The sequence below is a fragment of the Paramormyrops kingsleyae genome, chromosome 16 (genome assembly GCF_048594095.1).
Source record: "Paramormyrops kingsleyae isolate MSU_618 chromosome 16, PKINGS_0.4, whole genome shotgun sequence".
Lineage (NCBI taxonomy): Eukaryota > Metazoa > Chordata > Actinopteri > Osteoglossiformes > Mormyridae > Paramormyrops > Paramormyrops kingsleyae.
Genome location: NC_132812.1, coordinates 13,030,715 through 13,057,859, shown reverse-complemented (window position 1 = coordinate 13,057,859; position 27,145 = coordinate 13,030,715). Strand labels below are relative to the sequence as shown.

Here is a 27,145-nt window from a genome sequence, read left to right as displayed (position 1 = left end):
GGTTACTTGTACAACAAGAACAAGCAGCTTACACAATATAACTCCTGGGGACGAATGTGAAATTAAACAGATATAACAAAGATCGGGGGAGCAAGAAATAACATTTCCCTCTTTAGCAATGTGCAGGAAGGCCAGAGCAGGAGCATTAGTGGGTATTATCTGTCCCTGCAGAGAGGGAAACTGAAGGAGAAGTACAATGTCAGGACGATGACTGCAAAAAATAAAATAAAATAATTTTTTTAAATGTTGCCCTTTTCTAAGGACTTTCAGTTGATATTTCTGCTTTCTGTAGATGTGTTGCTACTTTGAGCCAGGAGCATGCATTTTCAATCAGCATATCCAGTCTCTTGCATATGTGTGAATTTAATTTTGTTTTGGGAATTTTATTTTATTAAATGAATGGCACACCCAGCACTACCTTGCAAAGGACAACTCACCAAGGCTTTTGGATGATAAGCAGTGTATCACAGAATAGAATACCTTAGTGTTTTCAGATCATCATAAAATATAACCCAGTAGCCTCATACTTAGTGGGTATTTGAAGATGGCTGTCATTTTGGCTACAAAATATAGATCACATAAGTGATCTAGTGATCTAGCAACATGATGACATTGGAAAGACATTAGTAAAACTAAAATGAACTTTATTGTGATTAGTTCGGTTGGTTAGGCTCTTAAAAGACATCCATTTTCTGAAATTGCTTACTCTATTCAAGACTTGAACCCTGATCCTACATGTGCAAGGTAACAGTGCTAATCAGAGCACCACAACACGAGTTGTGTTTTAATGAACAAGTACTGATCAATAAATTTGAAGGTAATTTGAACTGAATATTCCATTAGCTTTACAAACACTATTTATTGTTGTTATATGTTGCAATAATTCTCATTAGCGGATCTTACTCCCGGATACAAAGGATTTACAACAAACCAGATTTTTCCTTGGTGAATGTCCATCCAGAAAAACCAAATCCATTTAACAAAATCTTCTTATCTTCAATTATTCATATGTATATAATAATCTTCTTCTTATTATGGCTTATGTTCTTTAAAGGTTCTGACAGCTATGAGAATCTTGCGTGGACACTTAGTTTCCTGAATCTTCTCCAGTTACTCAGGAAGATCTTTTTGGCTGAACTCATGCTTACAAGCCACAGATGTTTACAAATGGCTTAAAGCCCGATTGGCACTTACAATATACACAGATAACTGATTGTCTAATAGGCTAAATATGGTTCTGTTTCTGTCTTCAAGAAGCCAAAAACATTTTTCAAAGTAAGGGCATGACATAAAATAACTGCACAATTACAATCCATTCCCTTTATAATGCCATTAGTTAGCAGTTTTTCATAATTGATTGTATAGGGTTACAGTAAGCCTGGAGCTTACCAGAGGAAGCACAGAGTACACATGCACTCACATGCTACAGAGACTAAGGGCCCTAATTAGTATCCAGCGCATAGTGGTGCCAGTCGAGATGCAAGTGTCTGTACTCGCATGGGCCCGATGCAGTTGTCATTTGTTTAAAAAGCAAACGTACTTACGGCCTTCTGAGTGTCCGTGGGCGTGTCAGTATTGTAATGAGGTGGATCAGGTGCATTGTTTGTGCATTGCTGTTGTGAAGCGGCGGAAAACGAATGTGCTTGAGAACAACAAAATCTGGTCTAAAGTCAATGGCACAGTATTTCACTCTTATTTACAGTATACGTGCATACACTGCGTGTTACATACACAGGGACACACGGCAGCACATACACATGCAAAAGATTAAAGGCCCTATTGTAATGATGTAAAGCACACGGCACAAGTTTTGTTAGGGTGTGGCCAGCCCACTTTTGCTGGTTTAATGGCGGAAAAATAGTCACTGCCCCAGGTGCATGGTCCAAAAGTGTTGTACTCGTAATTAGTCATGTGTGTTTTTTGGGGCATAACACGCTATAGACCAATCAGAGTGTCATCTCCCATTCCCTTTAAGCAGATTACTGTTATAAAGCAACAGCAGGATTCCACCAAAGTAGAGGCCTGCATTCCCGTGGGACCCGCAGCAATGGAGTGTGGCTCCGGACACATTTACATTTTTGAATGCAGGAACAGGCAGGAAGTGACTAATACGTTTGTGGGAGAGGGATAAGAATTAAAATAAATGAGTATTGCTGAAATATGTTTTTTGTTATTTTATCAAACTATTATTAATTTTTGTGAGTGAATGGTAATGTCGCACTGGGCAGACCGAGGCATCGGTTGAGCAGAGAAGGACAAGGAGGGCTGCTTGCCAGGAAAAACATGCTCTTTAATAGTAGTTCTTAATAACAGAAGTATAACAGGCACCCAATGAGCACCGAACCAAATGCACTTCTGAAACACAAGGTTGTCAGACACCGAACTGTATAACCTTGCAGGCTAAGAACACGCAAGGATCATACAGGGTACACACAAGACATGGGCAAACACACGACAATAGGGAAATGCAACTACTAACAGCAACAACAGTACAACAAGGCTTATTTACAATTACAGACAGGGGCTATTTACAATTGCGCCCAGGGCATGCTGGAACATGCACCCAGCACCCAGGTCAACCACCACTCTTAGTCCCCACCCCAATTCCAAAAGAAGTCCCAGGGATCTGCTGGCAGTAGACAGTGCATCGCCTCCAATGACGGGGCAGGTAGCTCCCAGCACTGGCGCATATCTACAGTAGCTGGTGGCCGGTGCTGGCGTGTCAGATCCCTCTTGCACCGACCCTTCCTCTTCTACGCCTTAAGAGGACGTAGTACCCCTTCCAGAGGGTCTACCTGGCTGGGGCACCCCACACCCAGTGACACCCAAAGCCAAACTCCCTTCTCCGGGACAGCCAGCACAAGGAGCTGCTGGAGACTTCCGGCAATGCAGCCCCCTCCTGGTCCCGGCCCTTCTTCCTACCCCACTTAGTGGGGCCCTGGTGTTGTGGGGCAGGGCGGTCCTGCCGTGAGGCCTCGTGCTCGCAGGGTCAGGCACAGCAGCTTCAGCTACATGGACTCACGCAGTCGGTTGCCATGCTTCGGTTGAGCCGCCAGCTTGCATGAGCATGGTAGCATGAGCATGGTACACCTCCTCCCAGCCACACATTGCAGCCTCTGTCTCTTGCAGCCTGCGGTGCTTCTCAGCCAGCTGGGCCTCCAAGTCCCGACACACCTTCTCCCAGATGGCCAATTCACAGCGCAGCTGCTCCAGCTCCTGCCACTCCTGCTCCAAGGACTCCCACAGCCACTCCCGGCCTTGATGACCCCGCTCCCGCTGCTCGTCAAGCTCGCGGTGCTCTTCAGTGAGCTGGGCCTCCCAGTTGTGGCACGCCTCTTCCCACTCCAACAGGCCAATCTCCGCCCGCTGCCTCTGCTTGTCATGCTCACAGTCAGTGTCGCACAGCGGCTTCTCGCAGCAAACTAGTGGGGAGCCCTTGATGACCAGTGAGCCCTTGATGACCGGCTCAGTTGCCGACGTTGTCTCTGCTGATGTTCTGGTGGTCAGGCAGGAGTGGCTTCAGGGCACACTGTGCAGGTCCGGTATGTCTTGGATGGAGCTAAGGGTGCCTTCCTTTCCCCGGTGTCCACTGCTAAGGCCGCTTCTCAGGCACCTCGAGGTCTGCCAAGCTGGAGCAAGCTTGCTGGATAATGCCGATCAGCGCCCGCTCCAGCAGCGCCAGTGGAAAGGAAAGGTGAACACAAAACTACAGTATATGACTACCAAATGTAAAACTAATTAAGAGGAAAGCAGATATTTGGCAGTCTTTGGCATTGTAAACACCGTAGTGCCTTTTGCCCATTGTGACAAATGTAAAAAGTGCTGTCATACACTGGGCACAAGTCTGGCACTTCAGGACCACAGGTTCAGTTTTGAAGGGCCAGACTAGCCTGACATTCACTGCATGTGCTTTCAATAGTGTTCACCATCCCTGCTCCTGGAGACCAACCCCCTGCAGATCTTAGGTGAGGCCAAATTTAATACACCTGATGCAGATAATAAGGCCCTTCGGTAGTGTCCCAGTATTAGAGACTCTATAGCTTCAACATAGATAGCTCCAGTACTTATCTGTACCAGGTATGTTAAATTAAGGCTGTACCTAATCTCTACAGGGTGGTACGTCTCCTGTAGCAGGGTTGGTGATCATTGTTTTAGATCATTAAAATAGAGCCCTAATCCATCCAAAGTGCATGACTTTGGACCACGGAAGGAAACCCTTAGAAATACAGGAATAATATACAAATGGCAACATTAGCTGCCCTATGACAACTGTGACTGATCACATTGACTTTAATTTTTGAAACATTTAGCTTACAGGTTTTTGTGAATACTATACACACACTTTATTTCCTGGAAGTCTAAAACTGGTGATTATTTAGACTAATCATTAATTTCTTTCTTTTATTTCAACAATAGTTCAAGCAAATAATGTTCTTATTATAACATGAATCCACTGTGGATTAATTTCAATTACACTTTCCCATTGGAACCCATTTGACACCAAAGCAACATCAGTAATTGTAACGGACTATAACCTTGCCCCTCCAGCATTGTTGGTTCCCTTCCTACCCTGGAGTTGTGTGTGTTGAGTTTACCTGTTCTTCCTTCTTTTGTGTGAGTTTCCTCTGGGTAGTCTGGTTTCCTCAAGCAGTCCAAAAACTGGTTTAAGTGTAGTGTCTCTAAGCTTCCTGTGTGAAAGTGTGATGGACTGATGTCCAGTGCCCTTGCCCTTTACAATTATTGTGATAGAAGGTGTAAAGAATATTGTCCTCGCATTCCTATTCTCAGCAACACCCAGAGAAATTTTTTTGAGTAGTAAGCAGATCAGCTGTTGATTGTGGCCATTATTGGGGACATTGGCTGATTCCACTACGTGTCTATGCTGGTCTAGTGCATGACATGGTTAGATATCAGGTGATGTTCCAAATGTCAAAAACTGTAGAGCAACCTAGTCCCCATAGAATTACAATCAATTGAGTTCGTCCAGATTGCAGATGGGTGATTTTCACTTCCTCAGCTATGTCCCATTCTCGTTATTTTACCAAGACCATGTTTGTTCATAATCAATAAACTTTAGAATATTATTCTAAATAATAATATTCTAAATATTATTAAATATTATTATGCAAAATAGAGTGATTTTCTTCTGTAACCTTGTATTTCACAATTTCCTATCTTTTGTACAGTAAGCACAGGTACTGTATAGAGTATAATTTGAATTATTCATATGTATATAAATAATGGTATTATTGTGGTTAAGGACAGGGATTACAACCACTTGAAGTTGTCAGTTCAGATCACATGTGTCACACCCACATGGGTGGGGCAACACAGCTGCTAGGAATTGGCACAAATCGATACCTTAGTTAAATCCAAAGCGTACCACAGAGCGGTGCCAAGTATTGTTGCCATGCGAATGTCAGCTACTGAGCGTTTCATTGTCTTGTGTCTTCCCTGCCTGCCTCGTCGTACCCTGCTGTCCTGCCTGCCCTGCTGCCCTGGTCAACCCTGCCCCCCTGCCTGGTCCCGTCTGCCCCGCTTGCCTGTCCTGCCCTGCATCCCTGGTCTGCCTTCGTCCTCTCTCCCCTCCCTTCGTCTCCACGTCCCGTCTCTGCCTGTAGGACTGACCTCACCGGCTTTCGACTCTCCGCGCTCGACTCGACTACCCGTTTGGATTTCCCTTTTGGCTTTTGGTGAACTTGGCTTACGAAACCCTTCTCCCACATTACGGGGTCTACCTCCTTTCTGGTGTCCAGGCATCACGACATGAGAGATCCATGTTAGACCCTGAGCTGTTTCAGTAGAATGTGCAGCTGTGTAAATTGCATAACATGATTTTCCCAAAAGCATCAGCTAAGGACCCTAATGTGTGTAAATAACTGTTTGATCTGTTGCTTGTAATTCAAATCATTATCATTCATCTTTTCAGGCTTGTAGACATCACTGGATATGATATTTCTACTTCAAAATTTACAATCACAACAAGTTGCAGCATGCTGCTGGTCACATGAATTAATTGTTGCTATAGCATATGAATTATATTTTTTATATTTTGCTCCACAACACCGGCAGAGCTTCAGTTTGATAGATAGACATCCTTTTTCTTTATGAAATTGTGCCACCCTGTATTAATTAATCTCATTGTGTTTAATTGGAGGTTGCTACACATACATACACAATAAACCATAGTCTTTCTTAAGGGGAAAATACAGGCATTTAATCCGGTTAACACTGTTATTGTTTTATTAAATATTACAGAACGACAGATAAAAAAATTACAAATATCTACTTATTAAGATAGCTCAAGTGATGGGATCACTGTTTCTAAATATTGTGTTTTAAATAGATTCTTAAGCATGTAAGGTACTATACCTATATCTTCTACCAGGATATATTTACTTTTCCTCTTAGCCAATTTGGAAAAAAAGCATTATACAAGATGAGCTCAAGAGATCCATCAGCCACCACCAGAGAGTTCATTTCGTGTGGTGTTACCATGGAGACACATTTCTGAACAATTCATACCCACTGCAATTATTTAATAAAAGAATTAACATGTAACTGGAGCTGAATCCTTACCGTGTTTTTAAGATGCCCATGATAATAGTTTTTCATTTGTTTTTCTTGCTCATTTGATTTGACGGTAACGGTAAATTTTATTATACAGACCGATGGTTAGATAATTTGCGTTTCAAGTGAATAAATGGAGAATATAGTCATTTTTTAGATCATTTTGTTCACTTCAGGTCATCCAGGTATACAAAAGAATAGTTAAACAATCTATTCAACAATACTACACTTGTAAGATAGCTGTACACATGGACATACCTGACAACACTGTTTTGGCCGATTTTTTAGCTTATTCTGTTCAGTAAAATATGTGATTAATGTTACAACTTTGTCACTATCTTATCTACTCACAAGATGGATGATCCTTATTCTGACCTGAAAGTATGGGCTCCAGATATTATCTACTCTGAGCAGTAAACCTTGTCCACGCTTTGGTCTTCTGGCTCCTGCCAGACCCTGCACTCAATTCTCACCTAGTGGTCTCCCATTTCCAAGCCAGCAATTGTCTGCTGGAGTCCAAGTTCGAGGTTTGTTGTTTTGCTACTGTGGCCTAGTTCCTATTCCTTGCTCCTGTGTGCTGGTTCTCCATGACTCCACCAATCCTCTGTGCCCCTTGTCACTGCCCTGCCCAGCCAGGCAGCCATCCCGCGTCCTGTTGGTTGCCTGTTTGCTGCAGTATTTTGCCAAATGCACTAAGGGACCCTTTCACAGAAATCCTGGCAGTGTTGGCCGGACAGTCTCATTTGGGATATTCTGTCAGATGGTGTAGTTAATACTACAACTTTTGCCAAACTCCCTTACTCCAGTACAGATTGTATCCGAATTACAACCTACCCACTCGCATATATGACCAAAGTTTTTTTAAGTATCTATTTATAAAAATACAGAAACGCTACAATACCTAGTACACATTGTGTGCTGTACGATAGTTGCTGTGGGAAGGTACTGTACTATATAATAGTGTGACCATCCCAGCCACATTTCTCAGTCTCATTCTCACACCTAAAAGTCAGTGTGATTATCCTATTCCGACATACATCCATTTCGATGTAAGACCTGTCTTTCAGTACGGAAACCACATGTAATTCGGGGACAGTCTGTATGACAATTATAATAGTATATAATGTTTCATTATTCTTGTTCAAATATTCTGAAAATGTCTGTTTTGACATTGAAATGTATTATATTAAATTAAATATTATATTAAAAATAAAAGAAACCATTTTTATGAGTGGGGTGGCATGGTGATGCAGTGATTAGCACCGTCGCCTCACACCTCTGGGACTAGGGTTCCAGTCTCCACCAGGCCTCATGTTATCATGGGGTTTCCTCTGGGTAGTCCAGTTACCCCCCCCCCCCACAGTCCAAAAATGTGCTGAGGCTAATTGCAGTTACCAAATTGCATGTGTGTCTGATTGGTGTATGAGTGTGCCCGGTGATGGGTTGGCAGCCCGTCCTGCATTGTTCCCCACCTTACGGCCATAGCCTCCAGGATAGGCTCTGGACCCCCCCCCCCCCGCCCCCCCCCATGACCCTGAATAGGACAAGTGGTCCTCGAGTGATTTCTGGGAGTCATATTTGAATCTAAAGCTAGAAACACAGTTGCTTTCATGTATTAATGTCAAATGTAGACCTTTCAATATGTGCAACTCCACATTAGATTTGCCTTTAAGATGCAGACTTGCAGTGTTTGGGTGATGCAATAGACACAATAACATGTGTTTATTGCTAACATGTACTTTCATACTTGAGCATGAATAGATAGTCCCAGGTTTGGTACGCAAAAGTGTTTTTTTTTGTTCTTCATTTTGCTTGTGCCCTATTGCTTTAAATTGCTATGACAGGTATACTCGAGCCTGTATAAGCCTTAAGGAACATGTATGGAATAATAGGCCTATTCTGTCAACAGCAATTTCCAGCCACCAACAAGCTCACTGTAGCCTCCGGGAAGACAGCATGCAAACAAAAATGAGAGTTGGCTGGGAAAGTACGCCAGAGATATGCATTTTTTAATTAATATATTCCTAACATAAGCAAGGGTTCGATAACCCAGAACAGGGATCTGGCAACTCTAATTCACTTCAGCATGTTTTTGGACTGTAGTGGAAACAGGAGAACACCCCATGACAAGACGGATAGAACATGCAAACACCACACGAACGCCAGGGGCTTATATCACAAAGTTGATTCAGTGAAGTCAGGTTTCTTAGATAAATTCCAGTTTGACTAAACCAAACAAATGCAATTTTAGATTACCGTTCATGATACTGACTATGAGCAATCTATGTCAAGCCAGGTTTTCTTACTTAAATCAAGATTATTTCCAGAGCATTTACAGATTAGCCAGTCATTAAAGCATGAATCGCTACAGGGCTATGTATTGCAATGCAGTGGAACAGAGAATTATTGCGGTAAACTATGAAGGATTCTAAAGTAAAATAATGGTGAAGAGCAACACCATAGCTGCTGCCAAAGCTAAAAAGGCATGATGTGGCAGATGCCTGTCAGCAAAAATTCATACGTACAGTTTGATTGTCGTTAAGATAATTGTCTTAATTTCTATGTGCTTTTCCATGTGCTTTGTGGTATTCTTAATTATAAATTTTTTATTCATATTTATCATCCTATTTTTATTATTCAGTATTAAATAAACTTCACACCCTTCAAAACCCATGCTATATTCCTTCATCCATCACACAAACACAGCATGGGTATGTGGCTGTGAAAGACAACAAAGATACAGACATATTTTAGGAGAGAGACATCCATGTTCATTTATAATTAGACCATTTCAAGTGGAAAGGGTAGAATAAATGGACCACAAAACTAAATGAGATAGACATATTGAGTAAAGTGTAGTTTCAAGGAATGGGCCGTGCGGTACTTTTTCATTTATGGCATTTGGCAGACGCCCTTAGCCAGAGCGTCTTGCATAAGTGCTTAGAAGTCTCATCAGTGAATACATTCTGATACTAGTTCAGTAAAACCCAGCTAAGAATACTATCACTCTACAAAAACTCTGTGGGCAAGTAATACTTCTTTTATAATAAGAGTATAAACCTGGAAGTGCTAATCCAAGTACTTCTGAAAGAGGCAGGCTTTTAGTCGTCGTTTGAAGGCACCCAGTGACTCAGCTGTTGGGACATCTAGGGGAAGTTCGTTCCACCACATAGGTGCCAAGGCAGTGAAGAGTCTAGATGCATGTCCTCCGAAGTTCCTTGCACCTTGGTAGACAGTGGGACCAGTCGAGCAGTGCTGGAGGATTTGAGAGAGCGTGGTGCAGTGCGGGGTGAGATAAGTTCTTTTAGTTACGAGCGTGCTGGTCCATTTTTGGCTTTGTAGGTGAGCACCATCATGTTCTGAATCTGATGTGGGCAGCTATAGGAAACCAGTGGAGGGAGGATACATGCACACAAACTTGTTTGTCAGATTATGTATTTCTATCTATCTTTTTTAATAACTGCATTGTGTCCAATCACCTCCAGTGACTGTAAGACAGCAATACCTAATGAACGAAATGCATGTGTGAATAAATGTTAATTACAAATAACAGAAATTAATTTATTAATATTATACTATTTTAAAATGTATTAATACTAACATTATTAAATTGTAATATTTAACACAGAGGTGGCATGGGGGTGAAGTGGTTAGCACTGTTGCCTCACACCTCTCGGACCTGCATGCAAGTTTCTGCCCGGGTTCCATATGTGTGGAGTTTGCATGTTCTCCCCAAGTCGTCATGAGGTTTCCTCCAGGTCCACAGTCCAAAAATGTGCTGAGGCTAATTGGAGTTGCCAAATTTCCCATAGGCATGCATGTGTGAATGAAAAGTGTGTGAGTGTGCCCTGCGATGGGTTGGCGCCCCATCCTTTGTTTTTCTCTACCTAGCCCCTGTAGCCTTCGGCATAGGCTCTGAACCTCCCATGACACTGAATTAGACAAGAAATTACAAAAAAAATATTATTTAGCACACATCCTAGCACACAGCAAAGGAAATGCAAAAATTATAGGTGTGCATCTCTGCCTGTGGGCATGAAAGGGTGTGTGATTAAAAACTGCCTGGTTTGCTTGTTGAAAGACATTACAGCTGGAAGACTGAATATCAAACATACTGAACCAGCGTCGTAATATAGAAAAGCCAGAGTTACTACTACTTATTCTCACAGTTATCCAACTAAGCAAGGAAACTGACTTTGTGATTCAGACCACAGGGCCTTTAACTCTGACCTCCAGATGGGTGAGGCGACCATGCTCGCCAAAGCACCACCATGGCATTCTATAGAGGAGTAATGAAATGAATACTTTCCATTAAATTCCTCAAAAACAAGTTCATGTGAGAAAATGCCTAATTATATGTTACATATGAAAAAATACATACAAACAAGCATAGCACATAGTTCAGCCTTAATAATGAGTTGAAGTAATTTTAACAATACTTGTTAGGTCTGAAGGTAGAGCATTTGGTCAATTACTGGTTTCCATTGGTGCCAGCTGCTACTAATTGGCTTCTATGGAAAACAGCTACAAGTAGAAGAATACCAACTGCTAAAGCTTTGTTATTTCAGGAAGTGTGGCTACCAAGTCAACATTGATCTTGCTGAATTGTCTTTGGCCTGCTTGTCTCTTCCTTTGTTGCCAGGTCAATGGCTCTTGGTGGTGCTTTAAAGTAAGTGTGACATAACAATTAAATGACATTACTTAAAACTGTGGCCTGTGTGCAGTGTCACTAGCTTTTGTTTACCTTGTTTTTCAGGGCACTCTACTTGGTTTTACTAGTAGTTTTGTGCTGTGTTTTTGCACAAAAAGGTTAGTACATGTGAGGAGAAATGGGCATATAGCAATTCCTGTTGTATGTAAACTTTTACTTACTTGTGATGGTCTGATCTCTGCAAATTTTCAGATGTTGGCTTTGCTGTTTCTCCAAGAGACTGCCCCCATGCTGGCCTTGTTCCTGGCAACTTGAGCCCCTCCCAGAGTCAAGCTAGCTTAGGGAGCTTTAAGCCTGGTCCAGCCCAGCTGTCCCCAAATGTCTATGGTTCTGCTCTACATGGGCTTTCCCCTGAAAGCTCTACCTCTGCTTCAGTCAAACTTGCTTCTAGTAACTCCTGGATGGTGAACTTGCCAGGCTCTAGCAACTATAACCCTGTTACTCCTAAGCCTGCCGCAAACAGATGTGTTTCTGGAAGTTCTGGTTATCCCCAGCCCTGCTCCGATACTATGCAGAGCATTGGTTCCCTGGGTGGGATTGGATCTGCTGAAAAACTGGGTACTCTGCCTGGTTATGTGTCTAATCCCACACAGAGTGTGGGCTCCTGGAGTTCTGGTTCTGCTCTAAGCCCAGGAACCCAGACTTCTTGTAATTCTGTATCTGCTCAACACCAAGAGCCATTAAGTTATGGCTCTCAGACTGCTCATTCTATAAAAGGAATTGGTTCCCAAATGATCTCTAGTTCTACCTTGCCAATTGATGGTCCTACTCAATGGCTGGGCTTTCAGGGTGGTTCTAAACAACGCCTAGGTACAGGCCCCCAGCCTAGCTACAGTTCTGGCTTGGACCTTGGTGTTTCCCAGAGTTTGTATGGTTACCCTCAGCTCAGTGCTACATCTGACCAGGTGGCTAATTATGCATCCAGTCTGGGAACGGGGTCACTGTTAGCTTCTACCCAGTGGGCGGGCTCTGAGTTCTCAGGTTTTCAGGGTTCTCATAGCTTTCCTGGTTCTGGACATTTGCTTGGTGGAGCCTCTAGTGTGACACCTGCCCCCCTCTTGGGAATAGGATATCGGCTTGGTAGTGCATCTGTACCTGTCAAAGGCATAGAATATCAGCTTGCTGGTGCCTCTAGGGTTGCATCTGGGACAGTTGTGGGGGTAGGATGTCAGCCTGGTGGTACCTCTAAGGTTATACCTGGGCCTGTTTCTGGAGTAGTGTATCAGCTTGGTAATATGGCTAGGGACATAGCTGGACCAACAAAAGGGGTAGGGTACCAGCTTGGAGCTGCTTCTGGATCTGCCCAGGGGGTAGGGTACCAGCTTGGAGGTGCTTCTGGACCTGCCCAGGGAGTAGGGTACCAGCTTGGAGGTGCTTCTGGACCTGCCCAGGGAGTAGGGTACCAGCTTGGAGGTGCTTCTGGACCTGCCCAGGGAGTAGGGTACCAGCTTGGAGGCACCTCTAAGGTTGCTTCTGGACCTGCCCAGGGAGTAGGGTACCAGCTTGGAACTGCTTCTGGACCTGCCCAGGGAGTAGGGTACCAGCTTGGAGCTGCTTCTGGACCTGCCCAGGGGGTAGGGTACCAGCTTGGAGGCACCTCTAAGGTTGCTTCTGGACCTGCCCAGGGAGTAGGGTACCAGCTTGGAGCTGCTTCTGGATCTGCCCAGGGAGTAGGGTACCAGCTTGGAGCTGCTTCTGCACCTGCCCAGGGAGTAGGGTACCAGCTTGGAGCTGCTTCTGCACCTGCCCAGGGAGTAGGGTACCAGCTTGGAGCTGCTTCTGCACCTGCCCAGGGAGTAGGGTACCAGCTTGGAGCTGCTTCTGCACCTGCCCAGGGAGTAGGGTACCAGCTTGGAGCTGCTTCTGCACCTGCCCAGGGAGTAGGGTACCAGCTTGGAGCTGCTTCTGCACCTGCCCAGGGAGTAGGGTACCAGCTTGGAGCTGCTTCTGCACCTGCCCAGGGAGTAGGGTACCAGCTTGGAGCTGCTTCTGGATCTGCCCAGGGAGTAGGGTACCAGCTTGGCGCTGCTTCTGGATCTGCCCAGGGAGTAGGGTACCAGCTTGGCGCTGCTTCTGGATCTGCCCAGGGAGTAGGGTACCAGCTTGGTGCTGCTTCTGCACCTGCCCAGGGAGTAGGGTACCAGCTTGGAGCTGCTTCTGCACCTGCCCAGGGAGTAGGGTACCAGCTTGGAGGTGCTTCTGCACCTGCCCAGGGAGTAGGGTACCAGCTTGGAGGTGCTTCTGCACCTGCCCAGGGAGTAGGGTACCAGCTTGGAGGTGCTTCTGCACCTGCCCAGGGAGTAGGGTACCAGCTCGGTGGCGTCTTTAGGGCTACACCTGGGCCTATCAAGGGAGTAGGAGCTCGGCTCGGTGGCGTCTTTAGGGTTACTCCTGGGCCTGTCCAGGGAGTAGGAGCTCAGCTCGGTGCCTCCGGACCTGGCAATGGAGCGTATCCGCTTGGTGGCATCCTTAGGGCTACACCTGCTCCTGTCAAGGGAGTAGGAGCTCGGCTCGGTGGCGTCTTTAGGGTTACTCCTGGGCCTGTCCAGGGAGTAGGAGCTCAGCTCGGTGCCTCCGGACCTGGCAATGGAGCGTATCCGCTTGGTGGCATCCTTAGGGCTACACCTGCTCCTGTCAAGGGAGTAGGAGCTCGGCTCGGTGGCGTCTTTAGGGCTACACCTGGGCCTGTCCAGGGAGTAGGAGCTCGGCTCGGTGGCGTCTTTAGGGTTACTCCTGGGCCTGTCCAGGGAGTAGGAGCTCAGCTCGGTGCCTCCGGACCTGGCAATGGAGCGTATCCGCTTGGTGGCATCCTTAGGGCTACACCTGCTCCTGTCAAGGGAGTAGGAGCTCGGCTCGGTGGCGTCTTTAGGGCTACACCTGGGCCTGTCCAGGGAGTAGGAGCTCGGCTCGGTGGCGTCTTTAGGGTTACTCCTGGGCCTGTCCAGGGAGTAGGAGCTCAGCTCGGTGCCTCCGGACCTGGCAATGGAGCGTATCCGCTTGGTGGCATCCTTAGGGCTACACCTGCTCCTGTCAAGGGAGTAGGAGCTCGGCTCGGTGGCGTCTTTAGGGCTACACCTGGGCCTGTCCAGGGAGTAGGAGCTCGGCTCGGTGGCGTCTTTAGGGTTACTCCTGGGCCTGTCCAGGGAGTAGGAGCTCAGCTCGGTGCCTCCGGACCTGGCAATGGAGCGTATCCGCTTGGTGGCATCCTTAGGGCTACACCTGCTCCTGTCAAGGGAGTAGGAGCTCGGCTCGGTGGCGTCTTTAGGGCTACACCTGGGCCTGTCCAGGGAGTAGGAGCTCGGCTCGGTGGCGTCTTTAGGGTTACTCCTGGGCCTGTCCAGGGAGTAGGAGCTCGGCTCGGTGGCGTCTTTAGGGCTACACCTGGGCCTGTCCAGGGAGTAGGAGCTCGGCTCGGTGGCGTCTTTAGGGTTACTCCTGGGCCTGTCCAGGGAGTAGGAGCTCGGCTCGGTGGCATCTTTAGGGCTACACCTGGGCCTGTCCAGGGAGTAGGAGCTCGGCTTGGTGGCATCTTTAGAGCTACTCCTGGGCCTGTCCAGGGAGTAGGAGCTCGGCTCGGTGGCATCTTTAGGGCTACACCTGGGCCTGTCCAGGGAGTAGGAGCTCGGCTTGGTGGCATCTTTAGAGCTACTCCTGGGCCTGTCCAAGTTGGAGCTCAGCTTGGTGCCTCTGGACCTGGCAATGGAGCGTATCCACTTGGTGGCATCCTTAGGGCTACACCCTGGCCTGTCCAGGGAGTAGGGAATCTGCTTGGTGGTGCATCTAGCATTACCCCAGTAACAGGGTCCCATAACTTTGCTTTTCCTCAGGGTATTAGGTTTGGTTATCCCTATGCTCAACATGTGCCTGCTGGACAAGGCAACCATCCTCAGGCTAGTTTAGCTCAGACCCGGAAGTTCCAGTATGACACTGCTCAAGGCCTAGATATTCAGCCTGGTTATGGCCCTAGCTTAACCTGCTCTGCTGGTTCCCCACAAGTGGTGGGTTCACAGGGCACATCTAGCTCAGATCAAAGTGTAGGTTCACAAGTTGGTACAAATCTTCATCAGCTGCTAGGATTCCCACTTGGTGCATATCCTTTCAAAGTGCAGATGCCTTAAGTCATCGGTTCAAGAAATCCATGTGAACTTATTCCAGGTGAGTCAGTCAACAGTTGTCAAAAGGTAATGAAATCAACTTGCACATCTAATAAACATCTTACCTCCTAGGGAAATGCTGAAACCACACTGGCACACTGGTAAATTTGTAAATGGACAGTTCAGTGTGCATGGCTCATTGCTTATTCAGCATTCAATATCTGCTTTTCAGGTTCTCCAGCCATGAATTTGGTCCTGCCCTGGAAAAGCTGTCCCTCTGACCTGCACCTTTTCAGGAATGTTAATGTACTTCAGCAGTTGTATAACCTACTTGCCTTTTGTGCTTTGAGTATCAAACTGTTATTGGTCTATTAAAATGGCACTGAATTCAGACTACAGTGTTGCTGATTTATGGAGAGCAAGTGCCCCCCAACACCACTCCACCCCACAATGCTCTTTAACCACTGAATGTCTTCCAACTTGATGGCTGAATCCTACTTGCATGTGATCTGCATTGAGATCCTACTGGATGTAGTTGCCAACTTGGCTTCCTTTTTTAGTGGTTGATTTAATCCCTGAAGTGCTGGCAAATCAGGTGCTTGTATGGTTAAAAGTAATGCAGTTAGTATCCTTGTCAAAAGCAGGATGTTACTTGAATTACCCAACTAGTGATGGAGGTTGATTGCATTTGTCTTGTGGAGTGGGACAGATTGCTTTCTATTTCGTATACATCGAAGTGCAATGACTGGCAGGAACCTTAAGTTTCACGGTAGAGTCTCTACATGTAGTAAAGTGTAAATCTAAGAAATACCCAATAAAATCAAATATACCACAGTATACCCAAATGTGTGGTTTTGAGGGGTCCCTACAATAATTATAAATGCATATTTAATAGTAAGCCTTCTTAAAGGCCCTGACCAAATATTTCAAGCTAAAACCAGATCTTGCTGGATGTTAGTCCAGTCAACAGTGAAATGTATCAAACTGATGGGTTAGAACTAATTTCATGTACATGACTAATTCTAAAGGAAGTACCTGTAGGAAACTACAGCATGCAACAAACTTAAACCATGTGTGCACACCGCCAGAATCCCCCAGCCTGAGTGCTGATGGCGTCACTGGCATCTGCATGTACCTGGCTGTGTGTTGTAAAGGAGATGTTTTGTAATTGGGTAGACTTGGTTTACTGATGAGGTTAGGTGTGTCATTGTATCTGAAGTCTTTACATGAGTAAACTATGGCAGTCAGTGGGTACTGCTTTGGTCATATATATATATATATATATATATATATATATATATAAAAGGGTCCCAATATTTTACAGCTCCCAAAATGACTGTCATAGCACCACTGAGATGGTTCCAAGTAGTGGAGCCATTTGCATTTCCCAGAAATGCTCACGAGCCATGTAGATATCCTCTGTATTGTTAGTGTTAATACTTGCTCTGTTCTCTATTGTCACGTGTGTTTGCCTGCGTCTGATCCACGCATGTCTTTAGCCGGTGCATAAATTACCCACCGCGTGTATGCCTTATGGTCCAGCATCAGACCTCCCTGTGTGTCCCCATTATGATTTGCTGCTTGTTGGGTGCCTGTGTTATTCTTTTTAAGGGTTATAGTCTAACAGTGCATTCCTCCATAAAGAAGCCTCATTTTTTGCCACTGTTGTGATGCCTTGGTCTGCCTGTTATTACAATATATTAAAAACTGCCTAGGAATATAGGTGTAACAGTACACAAAATTCAGAGTTCGGTATAAACCTCAGGTTGCCAAATAACCTAAATTTGTTGTGAGATATTCAACCAGGTGTTTTGTTAGCATTACACACCTTTTCCAATCTCTTGTGTATTGCTGGCATCAAATTCAAATTCAGCATATATCTGTAATAAAACAGTAAAATTTCTGTTCAACATTTGATATACAGTGGCACCTCGGTTCTCGAACTCACTAGAACTCGAATTTCTTGAAAGTCGAACAAACCACTTTGACCTAGAACTCGATCTGAATATCAGAAGTCGAACCCGTGAACGCTGACCTAATATAAATTGTACGCGCCAGGAAATAAGTCACACGGCACGTCTCTGAGCGGAAACAAAAGGGTAACGCTTCAGTGTCAGCCTCGCATTTGCTGTAGTAGCAGCGCTTGTTGGTGATAATGCTATTTTATTTATTTTTGCTCACCAAAAAGTGACATAATAGTTGTACAAATGTTACAACCTAAAAGTTTGCTATTCACGAACAAATTAACGAATACAGAGTAGTAATAAAAATAAACAATGGACCGGATTCAAAGTTTTTATTGTCATGTAGAGACTACAATGCAATTCTTACATGAATGCCTTCTTCACAGACTGGATGATTAACCAAATAAAGCAGCGCAACATTACAGTAACTAACAATAAATAAACCACTAACTTACGTGTGCTGTTAGAACATTTATGTCATTTATTAAAACTTTATTTTACCAGGCAAATTAACTGAAAACCAGTTCTCACTGCTTTACGTGATATTCGGGAGAAATAGCAGATTACGCATCGGAACTGCCTGGGATACAAACGTCATGCGTGTAACTAAACTCTTCAGCCAATAAGGGCAAAGGTGTGTCGTCACGGAGGCGGTTCCAGTTTGTGCAGCCGAGTGAGAGGTCGCAATGCATCTAAACGTAATGCATTGTGTCAGGATCAGAATGCGTTGCTTTAAGCCAGCGCTGTAAGCAAGTCGAACGCCGGACTGGGGAAACAAACTGAAACGGGGACTTAATACAGAGGACTAATGACAACAACCAGAAACAGCTGATCACATGGTGATCCCACACGAGGTTATCGAGGGGGCGTGGCACACGGAAGGAGCGGACGATCGGGGCAGGACAGGGGTAATGTTAGGATAAGATCTTTATCGTTTTGGAAGCCATTAAGAAAAAAATGCTCTCCTTGTTTTATCTTGTTCATTTTGTGTTTAAATGCTAAAAAATAAAAAATAACATATTTAAGTGTAATTTTGGGGGGCCGGGAACCAATTAATTCCATTATCTCTTATGGGGAAAAATTCGATCAGAACTCGAACTTTTTAGGTTTCGAGTCCGGAACAGATTAAGTTCGAGAACCGAGGTACCACTGTATCTCTGTTCTATTTTCAATTAAATATGGGTTTATATGATTTGTAAACCATTGCGTTCTGTTTTTGTTTATATTTTACACAAATTATCCCAATTTTGTTGGAAACTAGTTTGTAGATTGTTACGTTCTAGACTTATCTTTCTGTTTGATGTAACAGGTGACGATATAAAATATTGCATTTCTCACACCCCCACCCTGTGAGCACGCCAACGGCTGAGTACCAGCATCTATCCCCTACCTTTAAAACCTTAGGCTGCCTCAAGGTATCATTGGTGTATCATGCCTAATATTGAGCATGCCTTCCTTTGTCTCTTGTCTAGCCCTGACCCATCCTGCCTGTCGTGTTCCCATCCTATCCCGATTCTGACTCTCCCAGCGTGCCTTCCCCCACGTGTTGAACTGACCCTTCTGGCTATTGACCCTCTTGCTTTCATGCAAATAAACTGTATTGTCTGCCACTGGATCTCCTCTGAGGTCTGCTTCATGATAGCATTGTTACATGTTTAAGTAATTTATAGCACATTATCATTCCCCGTCCCAGCAGGATTGGCACTCCAGCCACCGGAAAAAACCTCAAACTGGTCCATTTGGAGTAGTGTGGTGCTGAGGTATCACCCACCACCTGGCTGCACTCAGGTTCTCATCCCTGAGATGGTTTGTCATGTGGTGGGTGCAGCAACACACTGTATCAGTTCATACTCCTTACCTCTCTCTCTCTCTCTCTCTCTCTCTCTCTATCATTGTGCCTGTGACATTCTTCAAGGACAGTGAACGCCGCCTCTTCATATAATGATGGTCGTAGTTGATCTCTGTACACTTAGCTCTGGCACCCGAGTTTAGAAATTAAGCACTAGTGGAAACCAGTGTTAAGGTGCAAAACCTTCACCTACTAGGTTGTAGTGTGAAACAGATAGTTACTGGCACTGAATTATTCATGATATTATATGTGTATAATTAACACGATATCCATATTTTAAAATATCATGGTTACCATCAATACCAGTATATCATGACACCCCTAGTAGACAACTGAGAACAATTTGGAAAAAAATAAATAAAAACAATGCATTCTATGGCACTTTTAATGTTCACACTTCTTTTAATGTTACTACTCCTACCACTACTGAAGCAGTTGCATTATCTTAAAAAAAATAATAAAACCTCTTTGCCCTTGAAGCACCAATTTTCATAAATTCTTATTAGTATTTTTCACTCATTAGAATAACATTTGCATATTGTCTTCTGAAATGCGTACAGCATGAATGTTCTCTCATCCAGAAAAGATACTAAGCATTATTAGTCTGAAGCCAGTGCCACACAGTTGGCATGGGTCTTCATAGATGCAGTTAAAAAACTGAGCTTTATAAAAAATGTGTCTTACAATAGACCAAAAAAATGGAAATGGGAAAACGAGTGGCTTTGATTTTGTTCTTGTTAAGCTGTTTTTGAACATGTCAGTATTTTCTCTCTAGGTTCTTATAATGCAATTCTACATAAGATAGATTTTTTATTGTCCTCCTTTTTTTAAACATTCATAATGATTAAATTACGCCTGCTCATGAAATAGGGACCTTAACAAGAGGAGTGGCTATTAAAAACAGGTGTTTCCATAACCTCTTTCAGTATTTCAATGTAAATAGACAGAGAGTGAGATCTCCTTGCCTCAGGACAGACAGTTTTATTACAGAGGGACTACAAAGCATCAATGATTAAACAAATAAAAATTTCAGTTCCCTTCTCAAACTCCCTGACATAGAAAATGAAATACAATAAATCAGGGAAAATAAAAAGACAGATTCAAAAAATTTTTACCTCTCCATTAGATAACCAGGCTGTCCTGAGTTATTTGAGTCTCTAAAAGACATTTTAAAACCACTATTCTTAATGGTATCAATAATAGAAAAAACTGTGTTTTGAAGACAAAAAATTTGTTTCTTAGAAAACCCCCCAAGTCAGTGAAGTCATCTGTGTTTACGTGGATTTACATGTAATCGTAAAAACTCTTTGCTCACTGAAAGTTGTGAATTGCATGCATCTCTCATGCATCTGGTGTCAGACTCTCATGCTCAAGCAAAAAATCTTATGGCAAATCTATATTATTCCATTATAAATATAATTCCATTATATTATATTATTATTCCATTGTAAAATTATCTACATCAAAAACATTGGAGTAGTTTGCAAACCATACATGCTATTTACAAGGTAATTAATTTTACATACATGCAAATGCATGAGCATGTGTGTGCAGACTTGTCTCCTGAAAATTTACAGCCAGCTGACCAAAATGGGATGTTTATTTCTATTTTTACTTAAGTAAATTGTTTGAGTACTTCCTCCACCACTGGTCCTTAGTCCAGTACTCATAGTCTGTAAATAAGTATTATATAAAAAATTTTGTTGAAAAACAAAATTAAAATTGTTTTAAGAGATTAAAAGAAGTTTATTACAGTCCAGGAGTTTTCAAACACATTTTACAATTCCATTATGTGTCTATAATTTACAAATTGCAAAACATTCTCACTAATCTTAGAATATGGCAATATTGTTGTCAATGGTTATAAATCCAATAGCCCTGCATACTTAATCTGTAACTGTGTCAGTAGTGGGATCCATCCTGTATGTGTGCCCTATTAAGCTGAGACACACCAGTGATTTCCTGAATTCTTTCACCGCATCTAAGACAGCTACCACCATACCCAAGATATTGTCCAAAGGCTTATCGTTCCTGTCCAGGTCCCAGCAAAGAAAACAACATGGAAGCAAAAATGGTTATAAAAGGAAATGTTGACTGATTCCTACTGGTAAATAAAAAAAATTGTGTTCACCATTATACTTACTGAAAATAAACACTGCCCCTGGAGATCATTTATACTTCACAATCGTCATTCTCACAAATTTCCTCAAGTGCTGTGGAGCCTTCGTCTTTCCTGCTAAATGATGCTTTGTTAAGATTTTTGTGATTTGGAGAAATGCAATGGAGAGATCATTTTATAATAATGTTAAATTGTACAGATATTGTGACTCTAAATGCACATGAATTGCTAAATTCCACCCACCCATAAATTCTATGAAATATTTATTAGAATTATGTATTAGAATGGTGTTACCATACCTTGCAATCCTATTTCACACTGGAAGAGTCTTATTAGAGAGGAAGACGTATGAGGGAAGAAAGGGCGGAAGAGAGGAAGAGGCTGCCAGACTGAGTCATCAATGCTGTTTGTTACTCCATTGTAATGTTTTTTTTTTTTTAAAGAAAAACAGCAAGAAAACAAACAAGATTAACAATGAGATGCTTAGAATTTGAATTTCTTTTCAGCAATGCGCAAAAACCTGCTATTGGATTGACATTTGCATACATTCAAAATGGTTTGTAACTAAAAAAAATCAATATGCTTGTGAAGTGATGAGTAATGAATTCATTTTATTTAATATTTATTCATTTAATATTTCATTATTTTGTAACAAATTAATATTTCATTATTTTGTAACAAATTAATATTTCATTATTTTGTAACCAATTAATATTTCAATATTTCAGCTCATCTCTATTTGAGTAAATATAAATGAAATCAGGAAGATATATAAGTGTAGATTAGTATGGATAATCTTTCCACAATGATTCAGAGAATCTCCTATCACTTACATAGTCTTCCAGCATTCCATTGATTTTTTTGTGTACTATATTCCCTGAAATATAAATTACCTCATTACAAGCCCCAGACATCTCCTTAATATATAGAATATTAAGCAGCAGTATAGCAGTGGAATGAATGATAAATAAATAAATTAATTAGGCTAACATTTATCTGACATTGTAATCAAAAACAACTAACAGTACAAGAAATGGTTGTAATTTATATCTACTTTATGGTATTTGAACCAAACCCTTGTATTGTTAGCACAGTGCGCTACATTTTGAGCTATAGAAACAAAGTCAGGGTAGTGATTGTACACTCATTAATTGATTAAACTGTAATACTGTCTGCAGACCATTTCCACCTTAATGGCACCGGACTGGACGACAGCTGGAAAGTGAAATATGGCTATTACACTGCCTCTGATTGAGTTGTGAAATATTTTAGGGTGTTGTCTTGCTAGCAATCTTTGGTGAGGAGCAACCTAGGTGAGACTAATGTCATACAGGAAAACCTTTCACACTGCAAAGTATAGTATTGGGGGAGATGTCAGTTTGTGTGTGATTGTATATGTGGGTTCCCTGCAATGGCCTGACATCCTGTCCAGGGTGTTCCCATGTCTAGTGTCCTGTGCTCCATGGGAAAAGCTCTGGCTCCCACCCCCCACAAGCCTGTGCTGATAAGTAGTTGAAAGATGGATGGATGATGGGGCGGGGGGGGGGGGGTTGGGGGTAGACACATTGTTGGAAGGGAGCCAAATATACATGCCTAGAAAGTCAGGGGTGACCGTGGCAAGAGAGGGGAAAGATCGAGTTTGTGTTCGAGGTCAGGACACTTGCATGGCCTTCGTTAGGTCAAAACAGTGTATCATGGCAACCGTGTCACCTTCATGGGTAACTGGGATTGGAGCAGGTTGTAAATGGGTGATATATAATGTGCAACCCCCCCCTCCCCCCAACCTACGTCAAAGCTACACACAAAGAGGTATGCTAATGAAAATGATCTCTGTGCTGATGAAATCAAGTACCCTGACTCTGTAACGGATATCTCTGCACTCAAGCAGTTGCTCTGCGTTCTCTTTCTAGAAAAATATTTAAAAATAACAGTTAAAGAAATATCAAAGCCTGTTGTAAGTTTGCACATACAAAACATGTTTGTGTACCAATCCACAAACCTTCTTTGAACTGAATCCATCAACATTTTCTCTGAGCTGCATTTCTATAAATGTGGTGTGGTTAAAAGTCCTCCTAAATTGTTTGGTCTACAGATGTTCCATCCATGCTTACTGAGGCATACTTCAGAATGTCTTTTTCAATGCTCATTAAAAGCATGAAAGACTACTATAACACTGAAGATTAAAATGAGAGCATGATTTATTAAACATGCCATGGCGTAAAAAAACACAAAGTGTACAATACATATTTTGAGAAACATGGCAATATTAGATTTTTTTCTACATTATGAATTATTACCTCTTCATGATTACTTTGTCAACCAATCAGTGATAATGTCTGTGCTGTATTTGTCCTGGGCAAGTAACTTCCCAAACATCCCTGCCCAAGACATTGTCCAGTGGCTTATCAGATCAGGCTTATATGGATCTCTGCAAAGAAACTGGCATAATGCAAGAGGAGGTTCCCACAAAGCCTTGTTTTGTTACATTGTTGGTGCATTATCCATTGTATTTTCAATAAAAACAAGTTTTTAATATTCTCCAATTCCTGCCTTGGCATGATAATAACAGCCTGACCTGTTCATGCACATTTCATACATCCGCATGCAACCTGCTGTGACCAAGTTCTAATGGAGAACAAAGAATAGCGCGGGCTTAGCCTTTCACATATGTTCTACATTACCTCAGTCTGGTTTTCATTCATTGTCTTATACATAGAGATGAAAGGATTCCGTTTAGAGTATGGTGTTTTAGTCAGAATATCCGCTTCATCCGTTAAATGGCTATAAACTTGCTCTCCGAATGATATCATCTGTATTATGGCAGAATATTTTAGCATCAAAATGCTTACAATATGGACGTGCTTGTTACACACTTGGAGAGCAAAGCCATGCCCCAAGGCAAGACGGAATAGTCTGGGTAAAAGAAGCTGTTTTTGCAGCTCAGTCAGCGCTGAATCACAGAGTAGGTTCCATGCAGCTGTGTTTTCCTGTTTTTTAAAATGATCACTTCAATCGTTTTCCAAGGATCTTGAGTAATGCACAAACAACAGTCAGTGCTGGTCAACCCATTAGGCAGCATAGGTGGTCACCTAGGGTGCTATCTTCTGAAGGGGAACCTATTTAGCCAGTTGAGTTCACTTTGGCTCAGACAGGGGGCGCCACATGGGATTCAGCTGGTTCTGACAATAATTGCCAGTTCACACTAATACAATATACCTCTAACAATGCCAAAAGACACAATAATAAACTAAAAAACCAAAGATGTCAGTTTTTTCCTAAGACATGTTTCTCTTTCAAAAAACACCAGCCTTAGTTCTACACATCCCACATATCAGCAACCTCAGCGCAAGGGAATATAGTCTAATAAAGTTGTTTCTTCAGTTTTATTTTTCACTGGAAAAGTGCTTACCCACTACAACATTGCAGGGGGTTTAAGCCTTAAGCACAAGAATAATGAATTCCCCATTTCCAGCTGTATTGCCGATATGCAGGCACTCTTTCAACACTAGCATCCTCTAGTGGTTATTCTATCTTTGCATCAAACACCAAACTGCTCAAACCACATTATTTAGCTGTGAAAGTTACATATTTAAAAGACCGATTTGTGCTACATTTTATATACTCTTAGAACACTAAAAAGAATGTTACTTAGTTATTTCTGATATTTCTGTAATATGAGTATTTTTGAGTAAGAAAAATGTGGCAGTATTAAAGATGTGCAGGGTAATGAAAAAAAAATCTAAATCTTACCTAGAAATCCCTAAATTACTTCAATATTCAGTATCAGTGTACTGGTGATCTTGACAGTAAAATTACAACAGCAACCCAGCTCAAACATAAAATCAGTTAACTTGTGTGCATTGCAAAGAAACTTTATTTATAGTAAAGCGTAGAACATCACATAAAAGGCAGACAATTTACTTTTAAGTATAAAACACGAAACAAAGAAGACACATAACATAATGTCCATCTAATGGACTTTCGTAGTAGACTAAAAACACAAGTAAACAATGGACATGCAGCCATGCACCCAAAGAGACATCAGTTATAACAGTTTTCACATTTGCAGAGAACTAAATACAGGTATGTCATGTGCTTCAGATTTATGTATCATATGTTAAAATTAGCTATGTAATTATGGGGATACTCCCCCTTAAATGTTTTGCCCCCTCTGTGAAAATATACAAGCAAAAAATGAGTAAAAAGTGATCAAACATTGTTTCAATAACCAGCGAGTAATTAATACCACATTACACATAAAGGTTCATAAAAAGTCTTTGATATTGAGGGGGGAACAAAGGGTGGTATTAATTACAACTTGGCAATTAACTGCAAATCAGCATTAATAAAACATTAGTTTATTTTTATGTTTTATAAAAAAGGACTTGTAGTTAATTATTTGAAATCTACATTGACTGAGATTTTTTTCTGCATATATTATGTATTAGTTAACAGTGACAGACATTACTGCAATTTTTTGTCCCAGTCCAATTTAATTTAATACTTTGATTTAGATATGTATTGCCATACCAGGATAATCAATTTAGGAAAAATGTAATAAAGAATATTTATCACTATTATACAGAATATTACATTTTGCCATGTTTTAACACCTGCAATGATTAGGCTCAAACTATTGCCGTTCATTTAAAAGAAAAAAATATAAAACAGCTCAATGCTTCTACATGAAACAGTATTAAGTGCGTACAAATTCCTGTTTTACTTACATAAAAATGACATTATTTTCAGGATTTGATGACAGTAAAGGCATTTGATGGGGCTGCAATTTCTGTAACATAACAAATAATGACATTCAAAAGTGCTGTTTAGAGACACTAGGTTGTTGACCATTTTTAAACCAGTACAGTTGCACTGAAACACAAAACCACCAACAGATGATCCATTTGGGTTCAATAAAACAAACGCAGACTGACACAAAACGTACTCCATAAAAATGTCTTTCCAAATGAAATTATGTCTGACAAATCAAGTTTCGACTATTATAAATTAAAGACTATAGATGGAATGGAAATAAGAAAGATATACTGCAGAGAAACATGTTTGATACAAACATGGGAAACTTAAAAGCAATTTTAAAAAATTCTGTGCTCATATCAGCTTTAACTGTAAACATTAAACCAAAGATGTACACATTAGTCATCACAACAATGCTAAAACTGTGAAAATTTAATGGATGTCTGACTATTCAGTCTTTAAAAATATGTGCTGTAAAATTAGCAATGAGAAAATAAGTTGCCTTTATATGTACATCCAGTTTGTTTTAACTAGTATACTGTACCTACGATTTGTATTCCTCATTCCAAATACAAACAACAAATACAATTCCCATTTAAATCCAGTGTGCCAAATTGCCAAATGAAGGTAAATCCACTAAGAGATTTTGACTGAATATGTTTCTTCAGTACGCTGAATTTATAGGGCATGAACAACTCTTCATACTAAAATGGTAACTCATATAAATTCGTGAAAGATGTGCGGTTTTTGTTAGGTTTGTGTTTAAAACACAATCATTAAACTTAGGATTCTACTTGTACTATTGTCTGGTATTTTTCATTTTTCACTATGAATACTCTGTCACTGTGACCTTGTTCACAATATATAGAATATCTGTACAATAAGTCACCAGCTGCAATAAATGAGAAGAAGAATATAAATTATATTCTGTGCATTGTACATTATTTTGCCAGTGAACTGACTGCCACAAAGATTTAAAAATTAATCCCTTGAGCCCTTCCAACATTGTACAATGAAAAATGTCTTGTTACTGCATGGCAAAACTTTAAGATTAAACTACAAACACTGTAGCACTTAATTATT

General features: G+C 41.9%; 1 protein-coding gene across 1 annotated transcript; it reads left to right on the top strand.

The window, feature by feature from the left end:
* Positions 1 to 11,131: 11,131 nt before the first annotated feature.
* On the top strand, positions 11,132 to 15,768 carry LOC111838625 (uncharacterized). The gene is made up of 4 exons (XM_023801829.2): positions 11,132 to 11,239; positions 11,327 to 11,379; positions 11,474 to 15,436; positions 15,608 to 15,768. The coding sequence occupies exons 1-3, from the start codon at positions 11,217 to 11,219 to the stop codon at positions 15,397 to 15,399; spliced, it is 4,002 nt and encodes a 1,333-aa protein (XP_023657597.2). The 5' UTR covers positions 11,132 to 11,216; the 3' UTR covers positions 15,400 to 15,436; positions 15,608 to 15,768.
* Positions 15,769 to 27,145: the final 11,377 nt, after the last annotated feature.